General features: G+C 45.2%; 1 protein-coding gene across 3 annotated transcripts in view; it reads right to left on the bottom strand.

The window, feature by feature from the left end:
* The window catches only part of LOC119171882 (limbic system-associated membrane protein), a 219371-nt gene that overhangs the window by 14723 nt on the left and 190638 nt on the right, over positions 1–14010 (bottom strand). For 2 of the 3 annotated variants that reach the window (XM_075892557.1, XM_075892555.1), the window contains exons 2-5: positions 6177–6296; positions 4570–4779; positions 3183–3304; positions 1851–1892 (exon numbers count right to left, since the gene is read on the bottom strand). In XM_075892557.1, the coding sequence (XP_075748672.1) occupies positions 1851–1892; positions 3183–3304; positions 4570–4779; positions 6177–6296 (494 nt within the window). The remainder of the gene's footprint in view (positions 1–1850; positions 1893–3182; positions 3305–4569; positions 4780–6176; positions 6297–14010) is intronic. The other variant, XM_075892556.1, reaches the window with a different exon arrangement.

Below are 14010 nucleotides of genomic sequence, written 5' to 3'. Positions count from 1 at the left end.
TGCTTGTAGTGCTGCAGTCTGCTAAGAATTATCTATCTATCTATCTATCTATCTATCTATCTATCTATCTATCTATCTATCTATCTATCTATCTATCTATCTATCTATCTATCTATCTATCTATCTATCTATCTATCTATCTATCTATCTATCTATCTATCTATCTATCTATCTATCTATCTATCTATCTATCTATCTATCTATCTATCTATCTATCTATCTATCTATCTCCAAGAGATTTTGTTCCGACCGATTCTCGTTCATTTAAGGCAGGACACCAACGCTGCCGCCGAGAAATGGCGCCACGTACACATGTTCCCATGTTTTGGGAATGTTCAGGAGTTGCGTGTCCAGACATTGTTGCATTTGAACTCGACAATAGTTGTATGGTTGATTTATGAAATAACATCTTAAATAATAAAAAATGACATAAAAGTACATGAGTACATCCAATTCTTAATGTGAGCAATACAGAAACGGGAGCAAGGATGTACATTCTATCAAGCTCGCACAACTACAAGCAAAACGTTATCTGGAGAGCCAGCCACTAGATAGCAGAAGGCTGCCGTTTACTGCGCATGTCACAGAAAAAGCACACGCCTGTAACGAAGCAGAAAAAAAAATACAATTTACTAGCTGACGTCCATGTCCCCTTATGGACAGGCATCCATTTTCAAAAAGGAAGGAAGACAGAAACAGCAACAGCATCAAAAATCTGACTGACTTCCTCATGCTGTAAAAAAATTATGTGGAAAAAGCAGGCCATCCGCTCCATTAACGCTGAAACGCAAAGTTGGCTCAAGCGTTATATCGTGAAACGCATTACTGCAAGCCAAGCCACTGTGCAGCAGCAAAACTATGTCTTGGATAAATAATAGCTTTCTGCCAAAACACCTCGCTTGATCTCGCGCGTCAACGAATGCGAGTGGGCATGGCGTTCAGCGTTGACACCTCGTCATACGACCACACCTTCCACTCGCTTCGTGACAGCAAAAAGAGAAATGGGCTCTTAGCAAAAAAAAAAAAAAACTATATACCATAGGTACACAAAGGGCTCACGAAGTGGTTGCGTGAGCATTTTCAAATTGCGTTCTTTGTAGTTTTTTTTTATTTGGACTTTTGTCATGACGGTATCAGTGAAGAAAGCCTGAACAAACTTTTTCTAGGGGGATTACTTCTTTCCCTCTCCCTGCGAAATCTGACACACACCTTCGGAGGAACCATAAAAACCTATATTTATGTACAGAACAAAATGAACTAAAGAGACGAAGGTAAAATGAGACAAGAAATGTAATACAGAACAAAAAGGGAATGATGGAGCTTACAAAAAAAAAAAACTGTGGCGGAAATATGCGCACAAAAGAAAAAGGCGGCGGCAGGGGAGTAGCGGTCTACGTTTGAAAGCACGTGCACTACGAAAGCCGGGGTTCGCCGGGCATGATGGCGGCGCAGCGTACGGTGCCCGTATACGTCACAGAGCCGCAGGTTTTAACAAACCCGTCGCGCCTTCGCGTCATGCAACACCGAAAGACACGCTACACACACACACGGCACACGGTTGGTTTCAGTGAGTGGACAAATGCACACACGCACACACACACACATACCACTGCACGCAAAACCACCCTGAAAGAGGCAAAACGGCCACGCAGGCTATATCGTTTGGGGACACAGGGAAAAAAAAAACAATTCTGCCACAGGACAAGAGGTGGGTCGCAGGATTAAGAAGAGCCGGCCACACAGGCAGCAAGATTCTAGCGGGAATATGAGGTTTTGTTGCTGCTTGCACACACTGGAACTACGTATTTTTTTGCATTTTTTTTTCTCTCTTAGAGGCAAATGCCACTTACGGACCTCGACGACCGTGCCACATTTGAGGTGCTGATATGATCCTGTAAACATTCGGAAACAACATCCACACATTTAACACGACGGTATAGGCAGTGGAACGAAAGGCGTCATGCTGCGGGCATCACTAAACTCATATCCCCCAGAGCTGGAGCATATTTCGAAAGTCTTCTAAGCTGATCAAGTACGCAAAGCCAGTTCAGTTAAGAGACAATGAATGGGTACCCTTTTAGCCGCTACACGTTTTTCTCTGACGCTTAACAAGTGCAATGACAGTAACGAATTCGTCCAAAGCTGCAGAAGAGAATGACACAAAGTGTAACTGAATTGCACAACATATAGGGTCCAAATAACGCAACAGTGGGGAAACAAAGCAGGGGAACATAAAACACAGTCAAAACACAAACAAAACATAAACATGGAGATTGAACTTGATGTAACACGCGGGCCATCAAAAAAAAATCGAAATGTCCTGCTGCGTCATATAGTAATACCTCTCTTTCGCCCATAGCTAAGGGAGAGGAGAACAAATCTCACTTGTTTTAAGTTCGGCTCAAGTTAGGAGTGTTGAAAAAGTGAGTTGTACACTTTTATATCTCCCTTCGTCACAAATTGGGTCACATGATTTCATCATATATACTAAAATTGATGGTAACGGGGCTGAAAGCCTAGGTGCCCACGTACGCCGAATTTCGACCACGACGACAGCGCTTTATTAAAACGTTGCATCACAGCTTATGCACCTTTTGTGTGCAACCCACATTGCGGGCGACTTTCGTCTGCATGCTCAATTTGTACGCGCGACTGCATGTTCCACAAATCGTCGTGAAGAGCTTACAGATGAGCTTACAGGTACGACAGCGCGCGCATTCGAAAGTGTTTGGTACATCGCGTAAAAGGAATAGCGAGATAGCACGGACGACAGATGACAGGTGGCCGTATTCTGCCACAAAGAAGGGTATACGTGTGACAGGGATTTCGCTCGGCTCTCTGTGAGCGAGCAGACACATGAATGAAGCAACGAAAATAGAGCCGGACGACGAGAGCCAGTGATAATGAAATCAGAGAAGTAAAGCGAGCTGGCATCTGCACAGGAAACGTCCAGCATTCGTTCATTCATATTCGTAACGCAGAGACACGGCGGAAGGGCGGCCGTGCAGTGGGCTCCACAGTGGCCACGACACAGAGCTTTGCTGCTCCCGTAAGCGCGCGTAAAGAAGTGCTCGAAGAGCGTGGGGGAGACGACGGTGGCTTGCACAGGGGGCGACAGTGCGTCGGCAGCACATTGCGGATGAGGGAAGCAAGGATAGAAAGTGAGAGGACAGCTCACTTACCATGTGTCGCCACGTGATGGTGGAGTCCGGCTTTCCGCTCGCCACGCAGCCGATATACAGGGGCTCCCCTTTCATTACTGTCACCTCGCCGCTTTCTGGAATCGTAGACAGCCTAGGGGGTCCTGCGCGTCGCGAGATTCGGGGGATGTTAAGAGGAGGCGTGCCTCGAGGTAAACCAAGCTGAGCTAAAGGCTCTATATGCTTTGGTCCTCCCTGCTTCCGCACTACAAAGGTTAGCAGGCAAGGCTCGAAGTTTCTGTTTCTGTGTAAGCAAGAAGGGGCCTTTCTTAATGTATGTGAGTGCAGGCAAGGCTCGAAGTTTGTGTTTCTGTGTATGAAAAAGGGGGCCCTTCTTAACGTATGTGAGTTACTTTTCATCCGTACCAATGAGTGCAGCATTCGTATGCACAAGGTAAAGGGTCATACAAGATCTACGGCATGGTCGCAATGCGCCAGCAACCACTTTTCTTTTTTGCGGTTTTCAGAATACCATCAGAGCTGGATCTATGAACCTAATGATAAGATCGCGAAAGCGCGGACAGTTTAAGGGTATGTCTTCCGCTTCATTGCAAGGGTCTTCGTACCAGGGTCATGGCTGAACTTCTTAACCTTGGCAATCATCAGCCAAAAGTAGAAATTACGCCAACATTTTCACTAGGACGGAAGTTTCCAAGACACGGGCTACACGGAAAACGTGAATGCGCAATTAAGCGTAATCTGCACTTTGATTTTAATGAATAACATTTCTGGTCACAGGGGACTACACTGGACCAAGACTTCTAATTAAATGTTATGTTCTTAAGAAGAGCGATTATTCTTATTTCTATTTTCATTTTTTCCTGTCTCTTGTCGCGGAAACTTCTCTCTTCGTGAGGACGTCTATTGAACTGCATATGACGATGCCGTCACTCTTATGAATGGCAAGCAAGACGTGCTCACAATATACTGAATACTAAACAAACTTCAGCCGCAAAGGCTCATAACATTCTTGTTTATCCAAACAAATTTTCGTGAACATGTTGGAACGATCCGCTAATTCAAGCACAACGCCAGCGTGGAGGTTAGTGCGTTGTTCTTTTCAATAGCTGAGCTATATACGGTCACATGATGATGACAATAATTTGCACAATAAATAGAAGAATATCGCGCATGGCATATTCATAAAAGCAAGATAAAAGCATGAGAGTGACATAGGAAAAACTGGCAGGTTAACCAGGTTGCACCAAGTTCGCTACCTTTCATAGGGTAGGAGAGAAGAGAGAAAAAAAAAATAAACGCGATACAGTAGGATAAAAAAGAGAAAAAGAGGACGACTGGTACACTTGCACGAATAGCAGCTGGACTAAAATTGTTATAGCACGAGGCTGCCGCAGGGAAAAAGTCATACCTGGGAGGACGATCTTGTGTTGGATAGAATTCGGCTCGATCTGACTGTTGACCTTGCAGGTGTAGACGGCGTCGTCCGAGGCTACCAGGCCGTCGATCTTGAGCTCGCCTTCGGGACCAAGGCTGATCCTTGGGTCCGTGTCCACACGAAAACTCCCGGCAAACAGGATATCCTTGTTCTTTATCCACACCTTGATGAACTCATCCTCGCCTGCGCATCGAAAGCGGTGACGAGAAAGTTAAACATTGTGAGAGAATATGAGAAGCGATGGCTTCTATGAAGTGTCGAACGTTTTGTTCATAGCTTGGCCATAGGAGATCACGGATTTTATTACCACGAGCTTGTGATCATCCGTGCTCGCACCTTTTGCCAGAGTCCTTCAACACGTTGATACGTCAGTCTATGAATGCACGTCGTAAATATTCTTGAGTTACTTGCGCACCAGAACTGAGTAAATTAGATTTTTTTTTTACTATTAAAGGAAAGATAGCGATACAAATCTGGTCTGCACTGAATTATTCTGCTACGTAGGAGTCACAGTTACCGCTCAGAGAAAACACAACCACGTGCGAAAAGAGGAAGCAAATAGCTTCGCAATAAATTTCAGTAATAACATTGATTGATTGATTGATTGATTGATTGATTGATTGATTGATTGATTGATTGATACGTGGGGTTTAACGTGCCAAAACCACCATATGATTATGAAAGACGCCATAGTGGAGGGCTCAGGAAATTTCAACCACCTGGGTTTTTTAACGTGCGCCCAAATCTGAGCACACGGGTCTACAGCATTTCCGCTCCATAGGAAATGCAGCCGCCGCAGCCGGGATTCGATCCCGCGACCTGCGGTCAGCAGCCGAGTACCTTAGCCACCAGACCACGGCGGCGGGGCTTCAGTAATAACAGAATAACCTTTAGTTCGTAAGTAGCTGATATTCATGCCTGTCTCGATTTGGGCAATGAAAGTTTGCAACTTGTTTCTGTAGCTTTGAAAGTGATGTGCAGTGTTGTAGTATATTTTATGTGCCTTCTCTAGAACGAACTCAATATTCTACGTGCATCTAGTGACATGCCGTTTCCTCGTCCATCAAATAACTTAGATTATTTGTTTATCATTTATTATTCTGCAGTCTACCAGACGTTCATCTGCGAACAACGTTACACGTAGTTTAATTATTACGTAAATAAGCAATCTTAGCAACTCTTCTCTTTAACCATCAGGGCATAATGCACACTTTTTTTCATTTTGATTAACTATAAAACACGCTGTATTTGATTCGATATTGGAAGGTCGTTTTCTGAAACAATTTAATCATTGACATGAGTGAAAACTTCAGTATTCATTGACATAAAAAAATTCTGTTCACTACATTTGAATGACTGACTGATTCACAAGTTAAGCTTATAATGTTTAAATTTACACGGATTTACCAATGATTACAGTGCTATCACGTATGTAATGCTAAAAACTCAATTCAGCCTTTTAATCTTGTTTAATATGCGCCTAATGTACCAAAAGAGAAAAAAAAACATCGCTAAATTGACGCTGCACTTGTTCAATACGAAATTACTTTTCCCCCTCTCCTTCGGAGCTGGCTACTCACTCGACTGGACGATCTTGCACGGTAGAGTAACGGAGTCGCCAAGGCTCAGGAAGAATGTCTGCTCTTTCGTTAAAAACTCCACTTTCCGGTCTTGGGGCACTTCCGTTTCATCTTCCTGGGCTGCAAGGTAGAAATAAAAGACATTAGGCTTTAGCATCACGGTAAGTTTTTCGCAATAAACAAGAACTGGCAAAGATAAGGAAGAGTTGAAAGAAAGGATACAGAGCTTATGAACGTTCTCGTGTGCTACCATGCTCTACAGAGGTCGGGTTATGCTCTAAAACGATAACATTGAAAAAGAGAAAAAAATGAGTAGGTGCATTCGATCACTACTTAGGTACTAGTAGATAGCTTAGATACTAGACAGCAAGAACACTGATGCACAGGACAAGCGCTTGTTCTGTGGTTTATGGGTCTGATGGGCACAACGGAATGGTACACAAGAAAGGACACCGAAACAAAGATTCATAGAATGATTAGGCGCATACTCATTTTATAGCATCCGCAAACCCTAAGTAACTGTGATAGCGAAACGCTGCTCATTAGGTCGTGGGCACCAGCCAAACCATTTTCATTGATCGTCTGAGTAATTACTGCTGAAAATTAACCAGATTTCAATGCAAAATTCTGCGCAATCATCTGTCCGCGTTTTTTCGGATTTGTAACTATTTAGAAATTACCAAGGAATCAGCCCAAAGAATCGTACAATTACATGTTGTATAAATCACTGCCCATTCTTCATTGTACACGTTTGAGGAAGGGAACACGCGCAGGTGATCTTAAATTTCTATAATGAAATAACCCACGCCGAAACTGCGCATAAATCAAATTGTTTCAGCACGGATCGATGCAGAAAGATAGGTCTCACTCGTACAGCCTCGAAGCTGTCTGCGACATCTCTGGCCCGCTAACCCACAGGCCTATCAAATTGAAAACTCCGTGCCCCACATATCGAGACCTGAGCATCGGTGATGTACTACAGCGCCGCGTGCGGCATTAGTTCGCGGCGGTGTCCACGGCGCAGCCTTGACCACGCCCATTTTATGGATGAACTGCGCGCGAATACGACGACCCTTCCCCAATCGACGGTGCGCAACGACGCAGTACGTACCATTACCGACGGAGACGTGTCCGAAGGGACGTAAAATATTCATGGAGGCAACGAACACCGGCCCTACTCGGGAAGTGCGGAGCAGAGGGTGCGTGCGCTCGACGGGTGAGTCGAGAATGACGCGCGCACATCTTTCACTTCCTTCCTTTATCTTTTGTTTTGCTTTCTTTCGTTCTTTCGTCATCTTCTGGATAAGGTATTCTATTTCTTGATTCCGTCTTGATTCTGCGCTGTTCTTCCATTTCGCATGCCCAGTGTCGCTGTTCTGAATTTTTTTTTCTTTGCTTCTTTGGTTCTTTTACTTCCCCCGTTTATTCTTTTTCTACTATTTATTCCTGTTCCTATGCATGCTTTTCTGTCTTGAAATATGTTCGTTTTCTTTTCTGCATTTCTCCCCACTGGTTTTTTTTCTAGCATTCTATTTGTTGATTACATTCGTTCCAGTCTTTGTTTTTGATCCCTGTTGTATTGTGCCCTTGTATGGTTTACTTTGGTTTAACCTAAAAAACAAAAAGAAAACAAAGATAGCACATTGGCACGTCAGGGAAAGGGCGAACGAAATGTTTAGAAAAAGAAAAAAATAATAATAAAGGAAGGAGAGCATATATCCCCCATGCAACTTAACCCAAAGCGCATCTCAAGGAATCTGCTTTTGAATCAGCGAGGGTGCTTCTGCGTCAAAGGAAGTGGTGTAGATGTGCACAAGCTTCGCGATGGCCAAACCACACAGAAGAAGGGACCACCTGAATAATTCCGCCTGCATATGTATGCCACCCAGAGAGTATGCATCAAGCCCGGCATAGAGATTCGCCGCCCATGAGCGAGTCAGTGTTTGTTTAAGCTGACTTGGGACACTGGCAAAGAAAAAAAAAAGAAAAAGCTTACATTGGTTTAACACGACCACGCAGTAGATTAATAAAAAAAGAAGAAAAAAATTGCAGCCTGTTCCGCACGTGAAGATCGGCGGACAGGGCAAATGCAAGAGCTCGAGTGTATGTGATAGGCTAACGAAATCATGTGCATCGTCGCCATTATCATCATCACAATAATTTCACTTTATTTCGTTATTCTTTCTTTTTTCTAGCCCCGAGACCTGTGTGACGCCTATTACTATACTACTACTACTACTACTACTACTACTACTACTACTACTACTACTACTACTACTAACACCATCACCACTTAGTACAGCATTTACTACTCCTACGGAATTTACTACCACAAGCACCAAATATCCAGCTAATTCTGATCAAGAAGATGTCGCGTATCAAGGCGTTTCCCTCTCTTTCCTTCCTTTTTATTCAGTAAACTGAGTAGAGAAAAAAAGTGCTGACACTGAAAGACAAAGTTGATCCCAACCATCACGCAGCCACGCGCCACATTCGCTCATGTGGGGGTCTTGTTAACGTCAATGATGGGAAGGAGCTTATCATGGAGCGAAGAGGGAAAGAACGAGTTGAAATGAGGGGAAAAAACCAAGCAGGGAAAAAAATGTTGAGCTGACAAATTTTGCCGCTCACTTGGCGCAATCGCAGCTCAGCCAGACGAAATGGTGCAGCCGACAAAAACGAGCAAGCACTGCGAAGCCTCAGTACATAGCGTCATACAACCGATCCGTTCGTCCTTCTGCACCCTTCGTGTTTCTAGCGCCGTTTTTCTTTTTCCAGAGAAATTAAAATTGAGAATTACCCATTTGTAGCAGGTTGTAGACGTTGGTCACGGGTTCGACTCCCGGATCAGAATGAATTTTTGGGCAAGCAGTCTGAGAAATCCAAACGGATTTTCTTCTGGCTTCGATCTTACCTTTTCCCTCTCTTTACTATTCTGCCACCTCGTGGGATTTCGCAGCACCAATTTGCAATATCTTTCCCAGGTACGAACCAACTCACCCTAGTGTCCGTTTTAAACCAAAGCTTCTTTTTTTTTGTTTTGCTGGAAGTTCACGTCGGCGTTTTCACGAAAACTGTTCTCGGAGAGATACTTCATGCATTCTTGAGCAAGAGCGGCACAGAGACGGCGTCAAAATGTGAAACGGTTGTCTGGATTTCTTTGTGCGTGGAGCTATGCTTCTCGCCAGGTTCCACCGCGCTAGCGCTTTGAAAAACTAGCGCTTTGGAACTTCTTTCTGGCGCCGCAAAGCTCGACGAACTGCGGAGACTCTTGACACATTCAGCATTCGAAATCCCTAACGCTTTTGTCCTAATCGAGAACAAGGAATCCTTCGCTGGCTTTTCGTATTTGCTTTTCTTGTTAACCAACATACTAGTCAGACGCCTACTTTGAAGCGCGTTTCGAGACAACTCTCAGTTAGGGCTGAAGCGAAGAAGAGAAACGAAACCAAGTGCGAGTGGGCGAAAGAACGTCTGGTACGTAGCGAATCTTGGGAGGACGCCGGAAATGGTGGGCACGCTGTGAGGCACAACGAAATTCTTTTTGGCGATCTTTACCCCTTGTTTTGGAATGCACAAACAGGAGGCCAAAAACATCAGAAAAACACCAGCGATTGATCGCAGCTGAACGAGCTACATATGAAATGTATGAATGTGTTACAGATTCTTCTGGAAAAAGAAAAGACGAACCTGTTTGCACGTAACGCAAGAAGTACAAGAAGCTTTGGAGTGGCAAACTTTGACGTGCCAACACGACGCTATGTCAAGTGAACTATTGCGTCCACTAGTGATGAATTTCACAACTCTACCGTAGTAAAAGTCATCTGGCTTTATTATTTGGTTGGTACAATGTTCGCTTGATTACTCAAACACCGTGTCCTGCACATTAAGGAAAAAAAAAAACATTTTTATAGTGGTGGTTGTATGCACAGACTTGAAAAAGCAGGAAAATAATTCGCAGTGCAGAGTGCCATCAATTCAATTAAGATATATAAATACTATATACAGAATATAAAGTCTCAACAACCCCCTTATTTGACCTTATTGGATAATTGCACGTCACATCGTCTTCGGTGTACACTTATCAGGTTTCTCGGAACAGAAATACATTTTTGAAGTACTGTCTCGTACAACCACGAGACGCACTCAGGATAATTCCTTCCGTCAGGCAGCTGCTGATACCTGATGTGATTTTTATGTGATTCTTAAAAGAAAAAAGAAGATAAAAGTAACTGTCTGCATCACGGTGCGACACCTCAACAATAGCTCACGAGCGATGGGAGTAAGGAGGGATTAAAAGGATAAGATTAAAGGTATAGAGATAGAGAGGGGGAAGGAGAGAGCGTGGTGCAGGGACAGCGACACCCAGAAGCAAGGAGAAGATAGGAAAGATGGACATGGTCGCAGGAGTCCGAGGACGAGGCACCACTCAGCGAGAGCTCTCGTCGGCGGCAGGAGATGGCGTAGGGGGAGCCCAGTCGGCCAGAGCTGCGCTGTCGTCGGAGATCGCGGGGGCACAACCGGTCGGCACGAAATCCAGAGAGCCGATACCTACGCAACTCAACCGTACTTCTTAACGTACGTTTGTCAGCGGCCAAAATCTAAACCAAAGCACGAGCGCAAGTGCGATGCCTAACAACGTCGTTTTTCATGCGGCTGCGCCTCGAAAGTAGCCAAGGGCGACGGCAACAAGAAGAACGAAACAAAACGCCTGAACCACATGCGAAAAAAAAAAAAAAACTCGTGTCGCGAGCAGGCAATCTGTCACGCGACATTCGAATGCACCCCGAGCTGAGGGCAACCGCGGTGCGTTGAGAAATGGGGCGAGGGGATTCGGAAAGTTGGGAAAGGGGGCGCGGCTGGTTCGGCTGCACTGCTTGGAACTTCGTTCACACTTCCTGCTTTCCTGTTTCTCAGTCTCTCCCATCTCTCTCTCTCTCTTTCCTCCTCCTCCTCCTCCATGTTATGTGCGTAGCTGCAATTGCTATGCCGTTCCCGGCAGTGTTCCCGCCCTGTTCGGTAACGGATGGGAAGTTCTCTCATGCGAAACGAAAGGCCCACGAGGGGAGGAAAAGAAACCGTGCGTTTGTCCTTGGGAAGTTTGAAAATCAGAGAGCAAAATGAAACATCGCAACGGAAGCTACAAAAAAAAAAAATAACCACGATTACGACGATCACTGTGATAAGAGTTTCGAGTGTAACGGATCACAAGGACTCCTGATGGGATAAGAGCATGATAGCCCTGTGCCGAAAGAATATGCACACAATATGTGGTATGTTGTTGAGCAAAAGGCGAATAAGTGTATACTTTATGCAATCTTGCGGTGAATGAATGAAGTCTGTGTTCGCGCTGGGCATCACAGCTCTAAATCTACGGTACAGTACTTCGACGAGTCTAAGGCGTGTGAACCTGCGCAAGTCCTGAAGATGATGTTGCCATACAGCTATATTACTGAAGGCTGTGCTGCGTCTGTAAGCAATTACAATTATGTAACTACCTGAGACAAGTACTAATATTTCCAGTAAAAAGAGGAGTGCCTTAGCATTTCACTTACACAAAGAAGCTCTGATGCCATCCCGTTTAATCCGTGTACGGATTGAGTGGAAGATAACTCTACAGGTACAGCTTTTGGCAGAGCGTAAAGAAGCTCGTACATAGGGGATAAAAGTGTTCACGTGTAATTTAACTTATATTCAGAGAACGCGAAATACGGCATTTTAGCTGATATAAACAACCTTCTGAACTGCGATATAGTCATATCTCACGCTTCATGCTTCGGCGTACTCAACAATTAATGCGACTAACAGACCGACTTAGCTGCGCACTTCCCTACCACTCGGTGAGCTCACAAATCCAGATCTCTAAACTCTACCACAACTTCCCGGTGCCGAAATCCGGCATTAAGCCGCTCAACTTTCATCTATACCACGCTATCGCCACGAAGAGAAAGTCCGTAATGCGCGAGTGCAGTGGTACAGCCTGTCCCCGTCGTGCATGGGTGACCACAATCGCAAACGAGCTCGCCGGAGAGCCCTTCGGAAGCGCCGTTCTGCGACGAATAGCGTCAGTGCACGGTCGGGGCACATTTGCCACCACAGCGAGCGTGAACGTGAGTCACAGTTCGGGAACCGCCTCCTGACTCTCCCTTCGTTTCTCCCTTCTCTTCTAAAATTTTGCTGGATAAATATCTACAAGTGAGAAGAGAAACGTCATCACAAGAATGGGCGTGTGAGACGGGGCGAAAAGGCAGACGCTTCGAGTCGCAGGGAGCGTCATATTCCTAAGCGAAGTCTATAGCTGCGTAGAAGCTATAGACCTTGAAAGCTGGCTTGACAGGGCGGTGGTAGCCGTCCGAAACGATGTCATCTGTGAGCGCGTGTGAGAAAGCGAACGTTCAACGAGGAGACCACGGCGACGGCTGCTGTTCCCCGCTGCCCTTGCGACGAAGCGGGTGACTCCCTCGGCCATTCTGCCTTCGATATCGCTACAAATGTCTGCGAAAGATGAAGACAGAGAGACCCTATTTCATGCCGGTTTGCCACACTGCCGAATAATATGGCGCCAGCTCCAAATTCTTCGAGGCTTTTGAAATGAGAAGCGTTTGCCTTCCGCTGAAGCGCGTCCTGAAAGCGCCCAATGACCATCTACATTGCTAATGGAAGGATACATGTCAAACACGTGACGACACCGAACAAAACGTCCAGACAATTACGAGGCTATGCATTTTTGTTTCGTGATAAGCGCGACATTCTGTAAGTCCTTCTAGGGAGAAATAGAGACAGAGAATACATAATATTTTGTGGCAAGGGCGCTGTTTTTTTTTTTTTTGCAGAATGTTTGTGGTTGGATTCTCGGTACAGGAATCAAGGTTGTATCTGCAGCCAGGTGAATTTGGTTCACCTGATTTCCACTGAACAGCGCAGCCTTCAGCGAGCTGTTAAAGCGTGGCCGTGTTTTGCCTTCATGTTACATCATCTACATGTTACATGTTTGGTATGACATGCGTCGCTGCAATAGAGACAAGTGTCTGTCTATCGTTGCACATACACATAGAGAGAAATTCATTTGTAGCTGCCACCATGTACACCGACTGCTGCATCTTGACGGATGGTGCAAACTTTTGCAAGTCAGAACACGTCGACACAACACTTATGCCAAAGACTTACTGTCTGAGATCTCCCAGAGAAAACACCCATGCGTGTAAATTCCTATGAAATGACTGAATCTTTACAAAGTTCAATGTATTTTCTTGTTGCAGGCCCAGTGGCACACGCAAAGGCGTTTAAAATTTTGACACCGATCTGCAGTACGCATGCGTGCGTTAAGTAAAAGCGTTCACAGTGGTGATTAACTGTGATATCAATCGAACTTTACGTATTCCACGTCGTCTACTGCAGAAACCCATAAAGTTTGTGTGCACGAAAGACAACAAACTCTTTCATTGTTGCAATTTGTGGCCTCTTAAAGGTCAATAGGTACGCGAGCAAATAAGAATATTCCCACAACAAATAACCGGACTAAAGCACATGCAATCGGACAGAGCCCTCCAGGCAAGTTCTCGCTGATACTTCAGTCTCTCTCCACCATCACGGGAGCATTACCAGCGGTTATACTATTGGCGGATCCCGGACACTTACCGTGACGCTAAGCTCACGCGTACAGTCGCCCATTACCCCGCTCATTGCGCGTCATGCGTAAAACTTTATCCAGGGGCTGCTCAACCCTCTCTGTCACGTCTATACTCACCGGCGTGTACCCGAACGCACGCCGGAGAACCATTCGTACAGAGAGAGGTAGCCGAGCAGACTCACCGGCGGGCGAATAGTGCCACGC

This window comes from Rhipicephalus microplus, chromosome 4 (assembly GCF_043290135.1).
Source record: "Rhipicephalus microplus isolate Deutch F79 chromosome 4, USDA_Rmic, whole genome shotgun sequence".
In the NCBI taxonomy this organism is placed as follows: domain Eukaryota; kingdom Metazoa; phylum Arthropoda; class Arachnida; order Ixodida; family Ixodidae; genus Rhipicephalus; species Rhipicephalus microplus.
This window is presented reverse-complemented; position numbering and strand designations above follow the sequence as displayed.